Source organism: Esox lucius, chromosome 8, assembly GCF_011004845.1.
Source record: "Esox lucius isolate fEsoLuc1 chromosome 8, fEsoLuc1.pri, whole genome shotgun sequence".
NCBI classification, from domain to species: Eukaryota; Metazoa; Chordata; class Actinopteri; order Esociformes; family Esocidae; genus Esox; species Esox lucius.
Genome location: NC_047576.1, coordinates 24,866,384 through 24,887,491, shown reverse-complemented (window position 1 = coordinate 24,887,491; position 21,108 = coordinate 24,866,384). Strand labels below are relative to the sequence as shown.

At 42.3% G+C, this 21,108-nt stretch overlaps 1 protein-coding gene across 2 annotated transcripts in view; it reads right to left on the bottom strand.

The window, feature by feature from the left end:
• Positions 1-429: 429 nt before the first annotated feature.
• LOC105011888 (CMP-N-acetylneuraminate-beta-1,4-galactoside alpha-2,3-sialyltransferase) overlaps positions 430-21,108 on the bottom strand; it is a 49,740-nt gene continuing 29,061 nt past the window's right edge. The window contains exons 9-11 of one of the 2 annotated variants that reach the window (XM_010872325.3): positions 10,643-10,789; positions 8,952-9,098; positions 430-1,725 (exon numbers count right to left, since the gene is read on the bottom strand). In XM_010872325.3, the coding sequence (XP_010870627.1) occupies positions 1,618-1,725; positions 8,952-9,098; positions 10,643-10,789 (402 nt within the window). In that variant the 3' untranslated portion in view covers positions 430-1,617. The other variant, XM_010872326.3, reaches the window with a different exon arrangement.

Below are 21,108 nucleotides of genomic sequence, written 5' to 3'. Positions count from 1 at the left end.
CCATAGCAGCCACCAAAATGGCCTTCCAGGCAGTCGAGAGCAAAATGTGAAATAGTAAAACATTTGGAATCAAATTTTAACCCTGTTCATAGACAGCACCACGATGACTCACACCTGCCAGTTACATTGACCATGTTTACCAGGACTCTCTCATAAACATCTACTGTTTGTTGATGCCACTTAGGATATGGAATAGTTTACAGCTCTCTAAAGTGGGACAAGCTAAGATGATCTTTCTGCTAAGGTGTATCCACTACTAACACAGAGATGGGTGGAGAACAAACACAAAAATACCATCTAAACAGGTTGGTTTTAGAAGACATTGCTATGTTGCAGTACAACATAGATTAGTTTTTAAATGCATAAAAACACAGACAGATATCTTTTTCAATTACAAAGGTTCAAATGAAGAGACATTACATTATAATGTTATTTTTATTTAATTGGTCGAATCATCTTTGATACATGAAGAGTGATGACAGTGTATGACCAATAGAAAATAATTCAAATTAACATAATTGCTTTGGCTTGTGTATGTGGGAATATAATAACTTTTCTGCGTTCAACAATATATTGTCTTAAGACACCATATATAATTCCATAGTAAAATACTATTCATTTTGGCAAAAATGAACAAAGGAAATAACATTTAGAAGTGACTAAGCTAAAATCTTTAAAATAAACAATGAATAGTGCAAAGTGGAAACGTTAAGGTTTGTGGGCCTCTGAAGATGTAGATAAAATATCTATGTATCCCAAAAGATGATCAATTCCCTATTTAGTGAATTCTTTTTTTATTATTTTTGACCAGAGGCCCATAGGCCCTGCTCTATAGTAATGTACTGCACTATGGGCAATAGGGAGTAATTTTGGACAATTATATCTGCACTAAGACCAGTGTAACATTGTGAATGGAATCTATGAAAGTTTAGACCGTGATGACTCAAAGCCCTGTGTTTCTCTCACAGAGAGCAGTAAAACAAAAGCAGAAAGGGAGGCCTCAGTAGTTAACTGAAAAAAATAGGTGTTTCTCTATTGAGGCGGTCAGTCATTCCTCGTCTTCTGACTCAGAACAAGTAGGAGAACAAAGTAATCATTCAAGTAAATCATTTAAAACATCTTAAAAGGGCGAAGGAAGGTGTGGAGACATGAGCCATAATGTGTGTGTAAGCCATCCTATCAGACAAAGGCCAAATAGAGAGGTAGCCATGACAGAGATAAAAACAAATAAAGACATTAATAACAGCCCAAGAACAGTTCCAGCGATGTATACTGTATGTAATGATTGAATACATTCATGTGTAGTACTGTATATGCTAGTAGTTCTATCAACGTATTCCTACTCCTCAGAGTCTTAGCCCCTCATTCCACAATACTGTTGAACTGTTCAAACACAACAGTGTGTAATTCTCAGGTCTATATCCTTCTTGCGTGTTGTAGCTCTAGGTTTCTCCACTGCAGTCCAGTCAAAAATTCCATCTACCGTTGTTGTCCTACGTCAGAGTGAGATGCCATCAAAAGCTGCTACCAGCCTTCTGTCCTGAAGATCATATGAGAGCTGGATCGCACTCCGGCTTCGGTTTCTCCTCTATCTCCAGGAATGGGGATTGGACGTTGTCACCAGCAGCCTGAGCCACAAATCCCATTGGTCAAGTCCTGTATAACACCCGCCTTAACCAGCTTTATCAGGAACTCCTTCTCTTTACAAATGTTATGAGTCCAGGACTGTGAAGAGGGGACAGTGTGATAGCAGAGGGAGACAGATTAAAAGAGTTACTTTACAAGGAAAGGGTAAAAAGTCACACACTCTTTCGCCATGCAGGCAGAGAGGATGAAAAGGCGCTGGCTCCAGAACTTTTCAACTTTAAAACAGATTTTCTCAGCAGCGGTAAAGGCCAGAGGTACAATAGTAACATGAAAGAAGTCCTAAAGGGACCAGACCATTGAGGTTGGCGGTGGAACTATTGTGTATTTCTAAAGGAGCCTTTTCCACTTACAGAGCTGCCCCTTAAATACAGGGGACGACAGAGACACAATGGCAGTGGTCCAGTAAACGTTGTGGTTAAACCACTTTACAAGGGCTGTGGGATACAAAAGATAAGAGAGAAAAATAGATAACTGCTTTATTGTCATTGCTTTACAAGCTAAATGGGACAACGACCATTGATGATTAAAAACAGCAACCCATAAAGACGTGAGTTGGGGGGTGCCAGTGAATGGCATTTGGGTGTCTGTGTGGATGGGTGGTTCTGGAATATGAACTTGTTCATTCTCCAGCCTTTATCACTGGAGTTCTCTGACCCAAACACAAACCTTATAAACACTGTATACATCACCTGTAGGTCTCTGACCCAAACACAAACCTTAAAAACACTGGATACATCACCTGTAGTTCTCTGGCCCAAACACAAACCTTAAAAACACTGGATACATCACCTGTAGTTCTCTGGCCCAAACACAAACCTTATAAACAACTGGTAGAGTTATTCATTCTGAAGAACCATGCTGAACACAGACCACTGAAGGACAGTCAGGTGAAGCTCCTGGCTAAAGCTCAGTGACTGACTGCTCAGTAAGAGGTGCGGGATGGAAGAAGGGATGGATGAATGGATGGGAGAAAGAGGGGAAGAGTGGGGTGGAAGAACAGGAGGAAAGGGGAAGAACAGGAGCAGGCAAGTGGAAGAACAGGAGGGGAAGTGGAAGACTGGGAGGAGAAAAGTGGAGGAGGGGATAAGAAGTGGACTAGGTGGGCTCCAGATGGTTCCACCTGGACTCCTTCTCCCTATCCATCTCTTTTATCTTGCTCTCTTTCTCTCCCCCTTATTTGCTCCCTCCAACTTTCCCTGCCTTTCCGTCTTGGGTAAAGAGCTCCCGATTCAGGAGTTCCCTTTATAATGCTGGGAAATCCTTCAGGGCAGGGATAAGATAGGGATATGCTAGATTGAAGAATGAAGGCAGTTGATTGCTCAATTATATGTAGGTATATGTGTTGAGTCTTGCCTCATTTTGTCTTAGTCACTCATTTTAGTATCATTATGAGGAGCCTTTGATGACTGTTTCAACAGTTATGCTGTAATGTACTGTACAGCCTGCTGGACCGAGCAGTTCTACAGGTACAGACAGACCCAAAGTGTTTCAGTGTGAGGCCCTGCACTCATCTTGGATTGACAGCTTTGCACTGGCCCAGGGTCACCCAAAGAGAAGATACTGTACTCCCACACCTCTCAATTATATATTGCAGGGGCGTCGGGGTGGAGAAGAGACGGCTTTTGTGTCCCTTCAAACTGAAACACAAGTTGACACCAGTATGAGGAGAGAACACACGTACACCTGATTGGGCAGTTCTGTGTTAATGTGCTGCCTTTTCCATATAGTTCACAACTCACTATTCCACATACAGTGGGGAGAACAAGTATTTGATACACTGCCGATTTTGCAGGTTTTCTTACTTACAAAGCATGTAGAGGTCTGAAATTTTTATCATAGGTACCCTTCAACTGTGAGAGACAGAATTTAAAACAAAAATCCAGAAAATCACATTGTATGATGTTTTTAATAATTAATTTGCCTTTTATTGCATGACATAAGTATTTGATCACCTACCAACCAGTAAGAATTCCGGCTCTCACAGACCTTGTTAGTTTTTCTTTAAGAAGCCCTCCTGTTTTCCACTCATTACCTGTATTAACTGCACCTGTTTGAACTTGTTACCTGTATAAAAGACACCTGTCCACACACTCAAACAGACTCCAACCTCTCCACAATGGCCAAGACCAGAGAGCTGTGTAAGGACATCAGGGATAAAATTGTAGACCTGCACAAGGCTGGGATGGGCTACAGGACAATAGGCAATCCGCTTGGTGAGAAGACAACAACTGTTGGCGCAATTATTAGAAAATGGAAGAAGTTCAAGATGATGGTCAACCTCCCTCGGTCTGGGGCTCCATGCAAGATCTCACCTTGTGATCATGAGGAAGGTGAGGGATCAGTCCAGAACTACACGGCAGGACCTGGTCAATGACCTGAAGAGAGCTGGGACTACAGTCTCAAAGAAAACCATTAGTAACACACTACGCCGTCATGGATCAAAATCCTGCAGCAAGGTCCCCCTGCTCAAGCCAGCGCATGTCCAGGCCTGTCTGAAGTTTGCCAATGACCATCTGGATGATCCAGAGGAGGAATGGGAGAAGGTCATGTGGTCTGATGAGAATTTTTTTTAGCTTTTTGGTCTAAACACCACTCGCCGTGTTTGGAGGAAGAAGAAGGATGAGTACAACCCCAAGAACACCATCCCAACCGTGAAGCATGGAGGTGGAAACATCATCCTTTTGGGATGGTTTTCTGCAAAGGGGACAGGACGACTGCACCGTATTGAGGGGAGGATGGATGGAGCCATGTATCGGGAGATCTTGGCCAACAACCTCCTTCCCTCAGTAAAAGCATTGAAGATGGGTCGTGGCTGGGTGTTCTAGCATGACAACGAAGCATCTCAAGGTCCTGGAGTGGCCTAGCCAGTCTCCAGACCTGAACCCAATAGAAAATCTTTGGAGGGAGCTGAAAGTCCATATTGCCCAGCAACAGCCCCGAAACCTGTAGGATCTGGAGAAGGTCTGTATGGAGGAGTGGGCCAAAATCCCTTCTGCAGTGTGTGCAAACCTGGTCAAGACCTACAGGAAATGTATGATCTCTGTAATTGCAAACAAAGGTTTCTGTACCAAAAATTAAGTTCTGCTTTTCTGATGTATCAAATACTTATGTCATGCAATAAAATGCAAATTAATTACTTAAACATCATACAATGTGATTTTCTGGATTTTTGTTTTAGATTCCGTCACTCACAGTTGAAGAGTACCTATGATAAAGATTACAGACTTATACATGCTTTCTAAGTGGGAAAACCTGCAAAGTATCAAATACTTGTTCTCCCCACTGTTGTTTTCTACATCCTATTCCATACATTCCTCAACACCCTATTCCATAATCAGCTACACCCTATTCCCCATAGTGAACTATACCTTTTTCCATATAGTCCAATCCTCCATATTCCATTTAGTTCTCTACTCCATATTCCATATAGTTCTCTACTCCCTATTCCATTTAGTCCTCTACTCCCTATTCCACATAGTCCTCTACTCCCTATTCCACATAGTCCTCTACTCCCTATTCCACATAGTCCTCTACTCCCTATTCCATATAGTCCAATCCTCCCTATTCTATTTAGTTCTCTACTCCCTATTCCATTTAGTCCTCTACTCCCTATTCCATAGTCCTCTACACCCTATTCCCCATAGTTAACTATACCTTATTCCATATAGTCCAATCCTCCATATTCCATTTAGTTCTCTACTCCCTATTCCACATAGTCCTCTACTCCATATTCCATATAGTCCAATCCTCCCTATTCCATTTAGTTCTCTACTCCCTATTCCATTTAGTATTCTACTCCCTATTTCATTTTGTCCTCTACTCCCTATTCCACAGTCCTCTACTCCCTATTACATATAGTCCAATCCTCCCTATTCCATTTAGTCTTCTACTCCCTATTCCATTTAGTCCTCTACTCCCTATTCCATATAGTTCTCTACTCCCTATTCCATTTAGTCCTCGACTCCCAATTACATATAGTCCTCTACTCCCTATTCCATATAGTCCAATCCTCCATATTCCATTTAGTTCTCTACTCCCTATTCCATATAGTCCTCTACTCCATATTCCATATATTCTTCTACTCCCTAATCCATACGGTTCATTACTCCCTATTCTATATAATGCACTACACCCGACCCTATTCACCACTCTGTATTCCATGTAGTGCTCAGGAAATGCAAACACATGGTGTATTCAAGACTTAAAACGTTTTCTACTTAAAAATAATACACAATAAGTCTAATTCCCTGTTACTGATTATTTTACTGCTGTGAGAAGATGGTCAAATGACTATCCGGCACCTGTCCTACAGTGCTCAGATCAAAACCTCAGGACACACTGGTTGAAGTGCTTGTGAATGTTCACCGTCTTAAACACCACACGATCCTTTACACTTGTCTTTTAATTACATATCCTACTCCACATCTCGCCTTTTGTGTAGGGGTAAATGTGCAGTAAAACCATGAAGATAAGAGTAACCACAAGACTCTTGCAGAAGGGAATCAAATAATGGTAGAAAAGTCGGTGTAAACATCCCCTGGGGAGAAGTAAACTAGCAAAGCTAAACAGCCAGAATGTTGGTGGACAGTTTAAATGGAAGCAGAGACATGCTTAGCAGGGAATGCTAATACAGCAACACAGCCTTGGCTGCATGGTACATAGCTGTGGACTGAGTGGGTGGATGGATGTGGGGGATGCTGGTATGTTCGCTTAGCTAAGGGTGAAGACAACAGTTGACAACAGTTGAACCACACAGTCCACTGACCTGTATGACTCAGTCTCACGGGGATCCCCTTGAAAGTTCTATGCCTGTGTTTTTAAGATCACCCTCTTTCATAAATGAACCCTGTCACAACATGCTTTAACCTTTTGAAAACCTACAACATTGATCCGATGATTTTCAGGCAGAAAAGCTAAAACTCAACATATTAAAATGAAACATAGGCACATACCAGAGCTGTGTTGGTTGGGATTTGAGGATGTGTGCATTTGGGCTGTGTGACACCTGCAAAATGTGGTCTAGAGTTGCATGTTTTGTCGCAACAGAACATCAGAATATTGTATCTGTGGACTCTGATTTAGGCAGAAGAGCTCTGGACTGAGGGATTCTGAAGGCTGCAAGTATATATGATTCACTGAATGAATGAATCATATAAATGTATCCCTGGAACTGAGGAAGCGATAAAGATCTTTATAGTCCCCTGACTGGAGCACTGGAATGCCCTACATGGTCATCTCTCCATCTTACAGGTCAATGTAACCCTTGCTTTCACAGCCCACCTTAGGAGACTCACCTCAGCTCAGTCTGCCACTGAGTCCCAAATGGCAGCCTATTCCCTATCAGTCCTGGTCAAAAGGGAAGCTCTAAGGAAGGAGCAGGGTACCATTTGGGACGAAGACTGAAGGACAGCATGAAAAGCAAACCTGAGGCTGTCTAGATATAGACAGACATCAATCTGACACCTGTTCACTAAACAGTAAAGTCTCTAGAAAGAATAGCTTGGATTTCATTGGACATAGTTTACAATTACAGTGCATAGTTCAAATACTCAGGTCAGTTGTTTTACAAGATCTTTATAAACGCTCCTCTTTATGGAGTTATTTTGACATTGTGACCAAAGCAATCAATTATTCTCCCTTTCATGCTGTGTGTGTGTGTGTGTGTGTGTGGTGTGTTATAGAGTACCAGTCAAACGTTTGGACACAACAACTCATTCAAGGGTATTTCTTAATTTTTATTATTTGCCGCATTGTAGAATAATAGTGAAGACATCAAAACTATGAAATAACGGATATGGAGTCGCATAGTAACCAAAACATTTTAAACAAATCAAAATACAGAAATATTTTAGATTCTTCAAAGTATGCACCCTTTACCATGATGACAGCTTTACCATGATGACTTTACATTCTCTCAACCTGCTTCATGGGGTAGTCACCAGGAATGCATTTAAATTAACAGATGTGCCTTGTTAAAAGTTAATTTGTGGAATATCCTTACTTCTTAATGCTTTAGGATGGGTATACAGAGGGTGACAAGGTAGGATGGGTACACAGAAGGCCATGATTATGTATGTACTCTAGTAGTCCATATAAGAGCAAGAGCAGCTCAAATAAGCAAAGAAAATCAACAGTCCATCATTCAAGTGAAGTTTAAAAAAAATGTAAGCGCTATGATGAAGCTGGCTCTCATGAGGACTGCCACAGGAAAGGAAGACCCAGAGTTACCTCTGCTGCAGAGGATACGTTCATTGGAGTAACCAGCCTCAGAAATTGGCAATTAACTGCAACTTAGATTGCAGCCCAAATAAATGCATCATGGAGTTCAACAGACACATCCTGATTCACACAGATGAGACTGTGAATAAGGCTTTTATGGTCAAATTGCTCCAAAGAAACCACTACTGAAGGACACCACTTAGAAGAGGCTTGGGCCACGAAATGTGCGATTTATTGTCCCAACCCGCCGTGTCATTGTGAGACGCAGAGTGGGTGAACAAATGATCACTGCATGTGTGGTTCCCCATGTGAATCATGGAGGTGGAAGTATGATGCTGTGGGGGTACTTGGCTGGTGACACTGTCAGTGATTTATTTTGAATTGAAAGCACATTTAACCAGCATGCCTAACACAGCATTCTGCAGCCATACGCCATCTCAACTGATATTGGGCTCCTCAATCACCAGACCTCAACCCAATAGAGATGGTTTGGGATAAGTTGGACAGCAGAGTGAAGGAAAAGCAGCCAACAAGAGTTTAGCATATGTGGGAAATCCTTCATGACTGTTTGAAAATCATTCCTGCTGACTACTTCATGAAGCTGGTTGAGAGAATGCAAAGAGTGCGCAAAGCTGTTATCAAGGGTGGCTACTCTAAATAACCTAGAATATGAAATGTATTTTGATCTGACAGTTTTTTGGTAACTACATGATTCCATATGTTATTTCTTATTTCTAATGTTTTCACTACTATTCTACAAAGTTTTCATTAGTAAAATTTAAGAAATACCCTTGAATGAGTAGGTGTGTCCAAACATACACATACACAGAGTACCAGTCAAATGTTTGAACATGTGGGTGAGAGGTGAGCTGCTGGGAAGGATGACACTGTCAGACTGACAACATACATTACACATGCCCCTCTTTTAGCTTTCATTATTTCAGCTGGGCTCTGCAGAAACCTAAACAAAACTTCTGTTACTGTGACCAAAATTCTTTTTATCCACGTTCAATGCTGTGTGTGACAAGGCACCTTTCACCCTTTAAAGTTGAAAATGGCTGTGGTCAGTTTCACGCTACTGGTACCTCTTTAATGGCCGCCATTCTGATCTTCTCATAGTAGTGTAGGGGGGCGTGGGGCGCTGTCATGTCATAGCCAAACCCGGCCACGGCTACCTCATCACAGTTATGAAGGGCCATTGTTATGGCAACCGTCCCCAGTGTTGGAATATTCTGGAAAAAAGAGAAGACGACAAATGTTTCTGAAACAGGACTATAAGTAAATAAGCTTAGTATAGCTCTCGGAGGTGAATAGAACATGAGGTAACAAAGGGGAAATGTGGAAATGTAAGAAGGTTACCAAAACAGAAGTCATGGAACTGTTTGAAAAAACTAGTCATGAAAATGAGCATATCATGTCAATTTAATTTTGTTACCAGAGCTGCTGCTGGTGGGAAAATGTCCTCTCACTCTTTCCCTATCTGATTTTCACTCCCTCTGTTCAGCTTAAAGGGATAGTTCATCCAAATAACAAAATGGCACATTTCTGTCCTTACTCTGCAAGCATTCTGTTGATGTACAGTGAGGGAAAAAAGTATTTGATCCACTGCTGATTTTGTACATTTGCCCGCTGACAAAGAAATGATCAGTCTATAATTTTAATGGTAGGTTTATTTGAACAGTAAGAGACAGAATAACAACAAAAACATCTTAAAGGGAGTGCTCTTAATTACCTGTATAAAAGACACCTGTCCACAGATGCAATCAATCAATCAGATTTCAAACTCTCCAACATGGCCAAGACCAAAGAGCTGTCCAAGGATGTCAGGGACAAGATTGTAGACCTACACAAGGCTGGAATGGGCTACAAGACCACCGATAAGCAGCTTGGTGAGAAGGTGACAACAGTTGGTGCGATTATTCGCACAAATCTATTTATAATCTTTTTTCATTTTTCTGGATTATTTTGTTGTTATTCTGTCTCTCACTGTTCAAATAAACCTACCATTAAAATTACACACTGATAATTTCTTAACCAGTGGGCAAATGTACAAAATCAGCAGTGGATCAAATACTTCATTACCTCATTGTATGACATTAATCCATGCTATGGTTTAGGTCCCTTTCAAATGCTAGGATTTGTGGCACAAATCCCATCCAAGTCCAGAGGCCACTTTTACAGTAGTATGTCCAAGTTGTCCAAAAACAAAATTATGATATCAGCACAATGACTTAGTGGCATTTATGGAAAAAAATCCTATTCAATAAATTGCAACAACATTAGTATTTTTCACAAATTATGTTTAAATCATCTATAAGGTCAGAAACTTTTGGACGATTTAGACATGAAAATGTTATGGGATTTATTCACATGCTAAAATATTTGTTTTTGGAAACAGTGCCAGGAAAATGTAAAGATGCATTCCTGGACTTCTGCTAATAAACAGAACTATTGCTCAACCTTCCATTTTGGGCAGCATGTGAAATATCTTCATAATCTCTTAAGTAGAATCTCTATCCTAACATTTTATATATTAGGGTAGTGTGTTCAGGCTTGAACAGGCCTGTATTGTGTTAGGGTAGTGTGTTCAGGCTGACCTTGTTAGTACTTTGTTAGGATAGTGTTCAGGCTGACCTGGTATGTATTGTGTTAGGGTAGTGTGTTCAGGCTGACCTTGTCTGTACTGTGTTAGGATAGTGTTCAGGCTGACCTGGTCTGTATTGTGTTAGGGTAGTGTGTTCAGGCTGAAATTTAACAGTAAATACATTTTTCTCACCCCTCTCCCCATCTGTCCGTTGTTGTGAGGCAGGCCGATCAACCTGAAGGAAGCTTCCTGTATGAAGTAAGGGTTCAGGATTCTCATGTCACTGGGCTCCCTGGGAACATGACGCGCCACAGACTTCCAGAAACCTTCTGGGTTATGCTATGAGAGAAAGACATCAGTGTGGCGGGGGGGGGGGGGGGGGGGGGTATTAATAGTGTCCTCAAGAGGTAAAAGACATCTCTAGCACATGTACCACTTTCTATGACAATGTGACCTCTGGTCTCCAACAGCACGTCTTCCAGAACTTAGAATCGACTGCTGCATACAATATTAACTACCAGGAAGTTCGAGCAGCTTGTCATCTCTTCTCACCAGAACAGGGTTCAAATACTATCAGGGATTACAGTTTAGGCAGTATTCCATTGGTTTATTAAGCTTGTAAAGCTAAATCTACCACAGAGCATTTACAAAGGTAGCAAATAGTACTTAAACCCATGTCTGCTTCTGATGTTATTCGGCCTTGGTCATTCATTCTTCTCCTCAGCTGAGAAACTGTCGAAGTGAGAGCTGAGGCTTAGCAGTTGGTCAGTGGATTGTAACACAAGTCACCTGTACAAATAGACCAGAGTACTGCCTTTGATATTTCCAAATAAAGGGTGACTATAAAATATGGCCAAGTGGCTTTGAGGTTGGTTTGGCTGTGTGCCCAGGACAAGCCCAGACACAACCTACCTATCTGTCAGACTGGTTATGAATAAAGGGCCTTTCTGATTCTGACAGGCAACAACATCACAGCCAGGGACACATAAAGCCTGGCCCAGGGACACAGCCTACCCCCGATCATTAAACCAAAAACATGTGGTTGTTTGGAGGTGGAAAATTGATGGAAGATGCTGTAATAAATATAGAATATGTTATGACACCCAAACGTAATTGTCTGGTTTTTACTTTACTTGAGTTATGACAGAGTGTATTGTCAAAGGTCCCATTTACATTCAGCTTACTATAACCACCAACAAGTACATACATTTTTTGGTTTGTTGAGCTGTCACATGTCAGTCACGAAGACACATTCACAGGTCCTAGACCACTGTGTAACACAATTCCAAGCTAGGTATGGGGCCAGGTAACCTTGTCCAAAATCATATGCTTCCCCAAAAGTGAAACCGATTAAGTCCATGGTAGAAAATTTACAAAAAGACGTGAACCCTAAGACACACAATCAAATGTCCCACTTGGTCAGAGTTCCAAATGTGCATGAGAAAGGCTTTTTTCCGGATATGGCCTTCAGAGTGATGCAGAAGTCAAAGGCATGAGGTAAATGTTCATGCCGTGGCATACCGAACATGCTCGGAACTCCCACAAAGGCACGTGGCACAACAACGTTTGTGTGGGAATGAGGGATGGTCGGATAGGTGTTGCCACATCGTGCTCTAGCGACTCCTTGCAGGGGGTCGGGAAACATGCAAGCTCTCGTCATTAACCATAAGAAAACTCTCCTCCAATAATGGAGAGGCTAAATAGACACGGCTTCTGCCCAAATTATATGACATATGTTGAACAGCTGAGAGTTGTGCGGAAACTAATAGCTTTAGTTCAGTCAGTTTAATCAGTGGTTATGATGAGCTGGCCCCAACTAGCTAGTTTATGCTGGCTAGCCGGCAAGAAAAGCAACATTATGCAGGCTAGCTAGCAACAGTGGCAGCAGGGCACAACTTAAAACATGTAAAACAAAAGTTGTTTGATTCGATGGAGAGAGAAATAACTTAGTGTTGGTCATCATCTGGCAGCTCTATCACAACGCTGGCATTAGCTGATGTGGCCAATTTCTTCCATCCCACATTATTATTTTTTGAGGAGAATAGAAGCCTACATGAGAAATAACTGGTAATATTGATAGTAACCATCTGGATGTCACAGTGATGCAGTCTACCACTCATCAGAAGAGTCTGCACTGAAACTCAGCACGCGCCACAAGTCCTTCACTCTCTTGCTTTCCGAGCACTGCTGTAATTAAAATAATTAAAACACTAACAAAAATGTATTACTCTAATACAAAAAAAGTGAGGTACTTGTCAACAATTTAAGTCCCAAGTTGAGTAGACAACGATTTAAATTCTAGCCACAATCATAAACTGTCCAGCTGGGCTCATTGACTGAACTGACTGTATAAAACCCAAATATGTTTGTCCCCACAGAGCTCTCATTGCGCAACTAACCTCATAAATTTTAGGCACCAAACCCGGCTGTATAGCCTCACCTGCTCCAAGCGTGTTAGTTCTGCCCTACTTCCTGGTTGAGTATTGTGATAAGAAGCAGAACAGCTTGGTGTGACGTGTCTTGGAGGACCCATGTCCCTGTCTTTGACTAAGCCGAGCCCGCTGGAAGTTGTTGTGGTGAAGCAAGGCCATAATTACGTACTGGACACCACAAAATTGGGAGAAACTTGACAGTAATAATAATAAATCATTAAAAGGTGTTGTATCCCAACTTGTTGTGTACAGCTCACTCCTGGCAAAATAAAATCACTTTACCTCCAGGTTTTCTTCCACTTTCTGCACTGTTGCATAACTGAGTATGAAACAACTCCCTTCCAAATGTGTGATACCCATTGTAAAAACAGTAATGGACGTAACAGATAACACCAACAGGCATGTTAGGGGCTTGAAATGTAATATCCAATAGAAATCTCGCAACTGGGAGCCAGCGGTCCATTCAAACTGTTTATAGTAACACAGAATCCTTCAGATGTCCAATGGAGGTGTGAAAATAACATGATTTTGTAGAAATGGGGATGTGAAACTAGGGCCAGAGAGGAGAGACACACCTATAACTTACCCTACTGGGTCAGAAGATCTCCAGGTCCTATAACGTAACCTACTGGGTGGGAAGAGGTCCAGGTCCTATAACTTACCCTACTGGGTCAGAAGATCTCCAGGTCCTATAACTTACCCTACTGGGTCAGAAGATCTCCAGGTCCTATAACTTAACCTACTGGGTCAGAAGATCTCCAGGTCCTATAACTTAACCTACTGGGTGGGAAGAGGTCCAGGTCCTATAACTTAACCTACTGGGTGGGAAGAGGTCCAGGTCCTATAACTTAACCTACTGGGTGGGAAGAGGTCCAGGTCCTATAACTTAACCTACTGGGTGGGAAGAGGTCCAGGTCCTATAACTTAACCTACTGGGTCAGAAGATCTCCAGGTCCTATAACTTAACCTACTGGGTGGGAAGAGGTCCAGGTCCTATAACTTAACCTACTGGGTGGGAAGAGGTCCAGGTCCTATAACTTAACCTACTGGGTGGGAAGAGGTCCAGGTCCTGAAGTGGGGTGGAAGGAGATCTGGTAGATCAAGGCCCATTTCTCTCTCTAGAGACCACCGTACTATACTAAGCCGGTATACTTCACACAGATGTTCCAGAGAACCGCAGACCAGTTTAGGAAGCCCTGTGACTTTTACAGGCCAGACGGGGGTTCCTTTTACGGGCTTGGAGTATATAAAAGCCAAGTAAAGAACACCTCACAGCTCAGTTGGTTTATCATCAGTGTTTTCTTTGGTCAAAAATAGATCTGTTGCCTTTTCATCGCACGCTGCAGCAACTAATCCAGGAATCCAGACCAACAAAGAAGCAATGTGGTCTTGGTAAAGCTGACTATTACAAAAAAAGCTAACTAAACGTCTGTTTATCCAACAGGAATTAATATATTCCTTTTGACAAAAATCATCCCATTCCACAACCAGAAACCTCAGGTCTCACATCCAGTCTCCGAAACAATGAAGACCACTGGAAAATCTGCCAGCCGGAAGAACTCTTACTTTAGTGTCAAAGTTCAGAAACAAAGATTTTACAATGAAGAAGTGTCCCAACTCCTCTGTACATTTCCACCTAGTCTCTATCAGTGTCCCAAATGGCACCCTGAAACCAATGTAGCACCCTGGTCAAAACTAAAGCACCCTAAATAGGGAAGAGGTCACCATTCAGGACACAGTTTTTGTCTGTGTTCTCCATGGTAATAAAGAAGTTAAAAAAGTGAATGAGGAAATGACAGATATCAGAACCAGATGTAAACCAAACAAAGACCAAACAACCACCTCACTCTCTGCCATGTGGATTCCAGTTTCCCTTAATAGAAACACTACATAAGAACAATAGCATTACCAGATAACAGATTACCACTAACAACTCTGAGACAGCCTAACCTTTGAAATAAATGAGATAAAAAAGTGTGATTGGAATGCAAAATTTGTGGAAAATTTGGTGAGTATCAGACGCGGAGAAAGCCTTCAGACTGAGAGGTACAGAGAGAAAAAGAGAGAGCTGATGAAAAACAAGAAGAGCAAACAGATCTGTAGAGAGAAGACCCTGCTGTATCAATATACCTCTGTCCATTAAGGTAATTGCTGGGAGTCAAGAAGCATTCCTGATGATTAGGGCCAGTTACCGGGATACCTGGGACTGCTCTAATACACCACAGGGAACTCAGGTATGTTGGCCCTGCTTTGGGTTAAAACGACACAGCGCTGGTATGAGCCCCTCCACTGGTATCAGCTGTTAGCGAGGCACCATCACTCTGCTGTTCTCAGCAACTGCAGCCCCGCGTGGCCCGCTGAAAGGCCAGCTGGGAGTCCTCTGTAACGGGAACCACTGCGCCCTCTGAGAAGGCAACAGGACCCTCCTCTAACACACTCACCCACTGGGATGGAAAACACAGCAGACCTACCTGGGCTCAAATATCATTTGTTTTCTTTTAAACACTTTCTCTGCAGTTGACTGAGCTTGCCCTGGCCAAAAGGGAAACAATGGCATTTGCGCACAGATTCAGTACATACTGTGCCAACCACACTGCTCTGGTAAATTCCCAGTTAGTTCAAAAGAATAGTTAGCATATTAGCCCAGAGGTTGCATCCCAAATGACAGTATGTCTTGGTGGTAAGGGCCCTGACCTGGTCCAAAGTAGTGCACTGTAAAGGGAATAGGGTGCCATCCAGGAAGCAGCCATTGTGTTAAATGAGGTGCCCTTTGACCATGCAGAACAGTGAGGCTAGAGTTGTCCCCTGCCATGAGTAGGCCATGAGTGTAATTGGTGCTCTTCATAGTACAATGCAAGCACTCAGTCCATGCCGCTGTCTCCTCCACTCTTATCTCCTCATCATAAGTCACTGCTGATCAGCCCACTCTCACTCAATCATAACCACTGACAATTGGTCTGTGTGTTTGTTGGTCTGTGAGTTACAGCCAAGCAGCGGTGGCAGCAGCAACATGAGCTCCCTCATTCTGAAAGCTTGTGAATGAGGGTGGTGGCATCATTCATTTCTAAGGATTCCCTGAATCTTCCAGCACCAGGTCTATTTTTATTGTGTGGCGGTTACTAGGTCCCACATTCTTTTATACACATAATATACAGTGTACAACGTGTACAGTATCCATGGCTATCTTTGTCCTGAGAAGATTTGTTATTTCTGCTCCATACATGTCAAGCTACAAATCCATAGTTAGGCCTATATGCAACTACGTCTCCTTCTATGAGGGCTTTATAGATACACACATCAGGGCCTCCAGGTAAGGTCTGCGCAAAATGTTTTCTAGGGACATGTGTCAATCTTGTTTCTAGAGACATGAGAGAATCTTGTTTTCTAGAGACGTGTCTATCTCGTTTCTAGAGAGATGAATCTTGTTTTCAAGAGATGTGTCAATCTAGGCCAGGTGAGCACTGGGTAGGCGGCCAGGTGGGCACTGGGTAGGCCAGGTGGGCACTGGGTAGGCCAGGTGGGCACTGGGTAGGCCAGGTGGGCACTGGGTAGGCCAGGTGAGCTCAGGTCAACTCTCACAGCTACTGTTGCTCTCTGATCTGCACCAGACGCTTGAATTCCAAATCCCACCAGCCCTCAGCCCCATCTCCTTCATCTCTCCAAATGTCTGATCCCCTCAGTAATTGGAGCAAGGACAGGAGTCGGTCTTTGGAGCCCCTACACACACTGGTTAATAGTGTTCCTCATTCCTTACATACTTAAATCCAAGCTATTTCTGCCCCCCTTCAGATACAATACTGTCCCAATGGACTCTAAAAAGGGATGATGAAGAGATAGAAGCAGAATCAGGTATGTTGTTGTTCTATCAGTTGTTTTCAGTCAGCCATGAAGGAATGACCCCAATGACTGAAAACCACAGCTAAACATGTTTCCCCTCAGAGACAATAACCAGGTTGCAGCCCTTTGTACTGAAAATCAACATTGACTGCTGCTCTGACCTAGACTGGTGCATAATAAAGGTTTAAATAGACAGGGGGAACCCACAGATTTTAATTAATTTACAAACATTTGAGTGAGAAGGCATGAGAACAACAATACCTTGTAGGCCACCTTTCATCTTATTCTCATGAGTCTGTTCTCTCCTGTCAGGCATTGTGTGTATGTTTCTGACAGTGTATGGGAAGAGCCTTGCTTCTGTGCAGTTTTGTGGCTAATGTGTGGTAAGCTTGATGAAGCATGAATGAATGAATGACAATAGGGCAGCCAAAGTGAAACAAGCATATCTCTCTGACCCGATCTCTCCCATACTTACCTCTGCACCCCTCCCCCCTACAACATGTGAAAACCCTAATGCATAATGTAGACGTGAGAAGAGCAGAGGTAAAAGCTCTCATAGACTGCCCAGCTTGAGTGTATTCAGATAAACAGAGACAGAGCGAGAGAGAATGATTCAAATGGTCCAACTCTAAACGTCCATCTCTCACCTGAGGGAGGGAAACCCTACACTGTCTGTCAGCCAAAATAAAGGGAGTACTGTACCCCACTAACCCCAGGCCTGGTCTGACCAGATCACACTACACAAGAGAAAGAGGAGACAGAGATGCCTTTTTGTTGAAGTGAGTATAGCAAAGAAAGGACTGTGGAACTAAAGTGATTTACTTAGTGTTCCATAAAGATGATGAGGAGGATCGTCTCAATGGTCTGAAGGTCTGAACTATAATAACTATAATACGTTCCACTCTGCCTAAGGCCAGCTATGATATGACACTTAGGTGATTGACTGACTGACTGACAGCATGCAACACTCTACAGTAGCAATTGTCCTCTAATATGCACACTTTACCACACAGTGTACATAATGTACATATTTCTCAACACAGCGCACATCCAGCGATCAGCCATAACATTATGACCACTGACAGGTGAAGTGAATAACACTGATAATCTTCTTATCATGGCACCTGTCAGTGGGTGGGATATACTAGGCTGCAAGTGGACATTCTGTCCTCAAAGTTGATATGTTAGAATCAGAAAAAATGGATCTGAGCATAAGGATCTTAGTGACTTTGACAAGAGCCAAATTGTGATGGCTAGATAACTGGGTCAGATCATATCCAAAACTGCAGCCCTTGTGGGGTGTTCCCGGGCTGCAATGGTCAGTACCAATCAAAATTGGACAAAAGAAGGAAAAGTGGTGAATTGTTCAGGGTCATTGGTGGCAAAGTCTCACTGATGCATGTGGGAAGCAAAGGCTGGCCCATGTGGTCCAATCCAACAGACAAGCTACTGTAGCTCAAATTGATGAAAAAGTTAATGCTGGTACTGATAGAAAGGTGTCAGAAGACACAGTGCATGGCAGTTTTTTGCGTATGGGGCTGTGTAGCCGCAGATCAGTCAGGATGCCCATGCTTACCCCTGTTTACTGCCGAAAGCGCCTACAAGGGGCAGTTGATCATCAGAACTGGACTATGGAGCAATGGAAGAAGGTGGCCTGATCTGATGAATCACGTTTCCTTTTACATCACGTGGATGGCCGTGAGTGTGCATCGCTTACCTAGAGAACACATGGCACCAGGATGCACTATGGGAAGGAGACAAGCCGGCGGAGGCAGTGTGATGCTTTGGGCAATGTGCAAGGGTAAGGATGCACATGCAGACCATGTGCACCTTTTCATGGCAATGGTTTTCCGTGTTGGTATTGGCCTCCATCAGCAGGATAATGCTCAATGCGTATTAAATTGTTCAGGACTGGTTTGTGGAACACAACAACGAGTTCAAGGTGTTGACTTGGACTCCAAATTCTCCAGATCAAAACGATCATAATGTTATGGCTGATCGGTGTATGCCTTAACACAGAATACATACACTCACCTAAAGGATTATTAGGAACACCATACTAATACTGTGTTTGACCCCCTTTCGCCTTCAGAACTGCCTTAATTCTACGTGGCATTGATTCAACAAGGTGCAGAAAGCATTCTTTAGAAATGTTGGCCCATATTGATAAGATAGCATCTTGCACTTGATGGAGATTTGTGGGATGCACATCCAGGGCACGAAGCTCCCGTTCCACCACATCCCAAAGATGCTCTATTGGGTTGAGATCTGGTGACTGTGGGGGCCATTTCAGTACAGTGAACTCATTGTCATGTTCAAGAAACCAATTTGAAATGATATTATAAAGGGATGGACATGGTCAGAAACAATGCTCAGGTAGGCCGTGGCATTTAAACAATGCTCAATTGGCACTAAGGGGCCTAATTTGTGCCAAGGAAACATCCCCCACACCATTACACCACCACCACCAGCCTGCACAGTGATAACAAAGCATGATGGATCCAAGTTCTCATTCTGTTTACGCCAAATTCTGACTCTACCATCTGAATGTCTCAACAGAAATCGAGACATCAGACCAGGCAACATTCTTCCAGTCTTCAACTGTCCAATATTGGTGAGCTCGTGCAAATTGTAGCCTCTTTTTCCTATTTGTAGTGGAGATGAGTGGTACCCGGTGGGGTCTTCTGCTGTTGTAGCCCATCCGCCTCAAGATTGTGCGTGTTGTGGCTTCACAAATGCTATGCTGCATACCTCGGTTGTAACAAGTGGTTATTTCAGTCAAACTTGCTCTTCTATCAGCTTGAATCAGTCGGCCCATTCTCCTCTGACCTCTAGCATCAACAAGGCATTTTTGCCCACAGGACTGCCGCATACTGGATGTTTTTCCCTTTTCACACCATTCTTTGTAAACCCTAGAAATGGTTGTGCGTGAAAATCCCAGTAACTGAGCAGATTGCGAAATACTCAGACCGGCCCGTCTGGCACCAACAACCATGCCACGCTCAATATTGCTTAAATTACCTTTCTTTCCCATTCTGAAATTCAGTTTGGAGTTCAGGAGATTGTCTTGACCAGGACAACACCCCTAAATGCATTGAAACAACTGCCATGTGACTGGTTGATTAGATAATTGCATTAATGAGAAATTGAACAGGTGTTCCTAATAATCCTTTAGGTTAGTTTATATATGGAGACCAGTCAATACAAGTTAGAAGTTTCAAAGACTGATTATAAATCTATCCAACTGAATAAAATAATTTGCATCTCCGCAATGTATTTTTAACCACAAAGAAGTATTTTCAACATAAGTTTCAGTCGGCTGCTTTAGTATTATCCAATTGAAGTGTGTGGAAAGTGGGCAAGTATCTTCTTGATTACACAGGGTCTGATTGGTTGTTTTTTTCTCACTTTGAACTTTCTTGTTATCATAATGAACCTGTGTATTTCCTGGGTAGAGTATTACACCATTGTTAAAACATGAAAGACAGGTGCATATGGCATGGTAGTATTAGCTGTCTTAAGTCTAACTTCCCACTGCCCTCTACTGGTTAGTCTGATTAATTTAAAGCTGCCTATACAGCAAAGAACTTCCAGTGACTAAGCTCAAACTTAGTGGGGCATTCTGAGAAGGTAAAAACTAAATGTTTGAGTACAAAACATAGTTATTGAAGTACCTTGAAGTAAAATCTTAATCATATGTAATAATACTGGTAGATGAAGACACTGTACACATTATATATTATAATGTTACTTCACCAACATATATATTCATGACGTAGTTCTCAACATTTGTAGTACACAAACCAGTTTAAAATACATAGGTTTATAAAATGTTAAGTGATATTGTTAAAACAAGAAACCAGGTAAGCCTAGTTCAGGCGGCCCGCAATAAAAAGAGATGATTATTGTTTCCCTCCCTGGAGGGGAACCTGTGTCTCCCACGTGAGAGGCTGCCTTTAACCACTATTCCACAAAGCAATACATTTGCCGGGTGTCGGTATAGCCTTTTGACATTATATCATTTTGTCGTGCAGTAACATCACACAGTTTGAATATTTAGCTAGACACCATTAACCATTGTGTTAAACTGAGTAATGTTTCTTATTAAGTTTACCTCCACCACAAATAGCATCTATGAACTGTATAGCTTTTGCCACTGGCCATTTTAACAGCTTATTAGCTATTCGTGAATTACATGGATACAATAACTCAGTATGGGTGAAGATAACTGACTTTTTTGTCAAGTGAAAAGACAAGAGAATCGTGTAGCCAGCAAAGTGTCCGTCTATCCTGAACAAATCCAAATCCACCAGAAATTTTATATTTAGTCTTCCTATAACATAACTACAGAAGTTTGTAGCCAGCGCAGTTTTTATCTATCCTGAACAG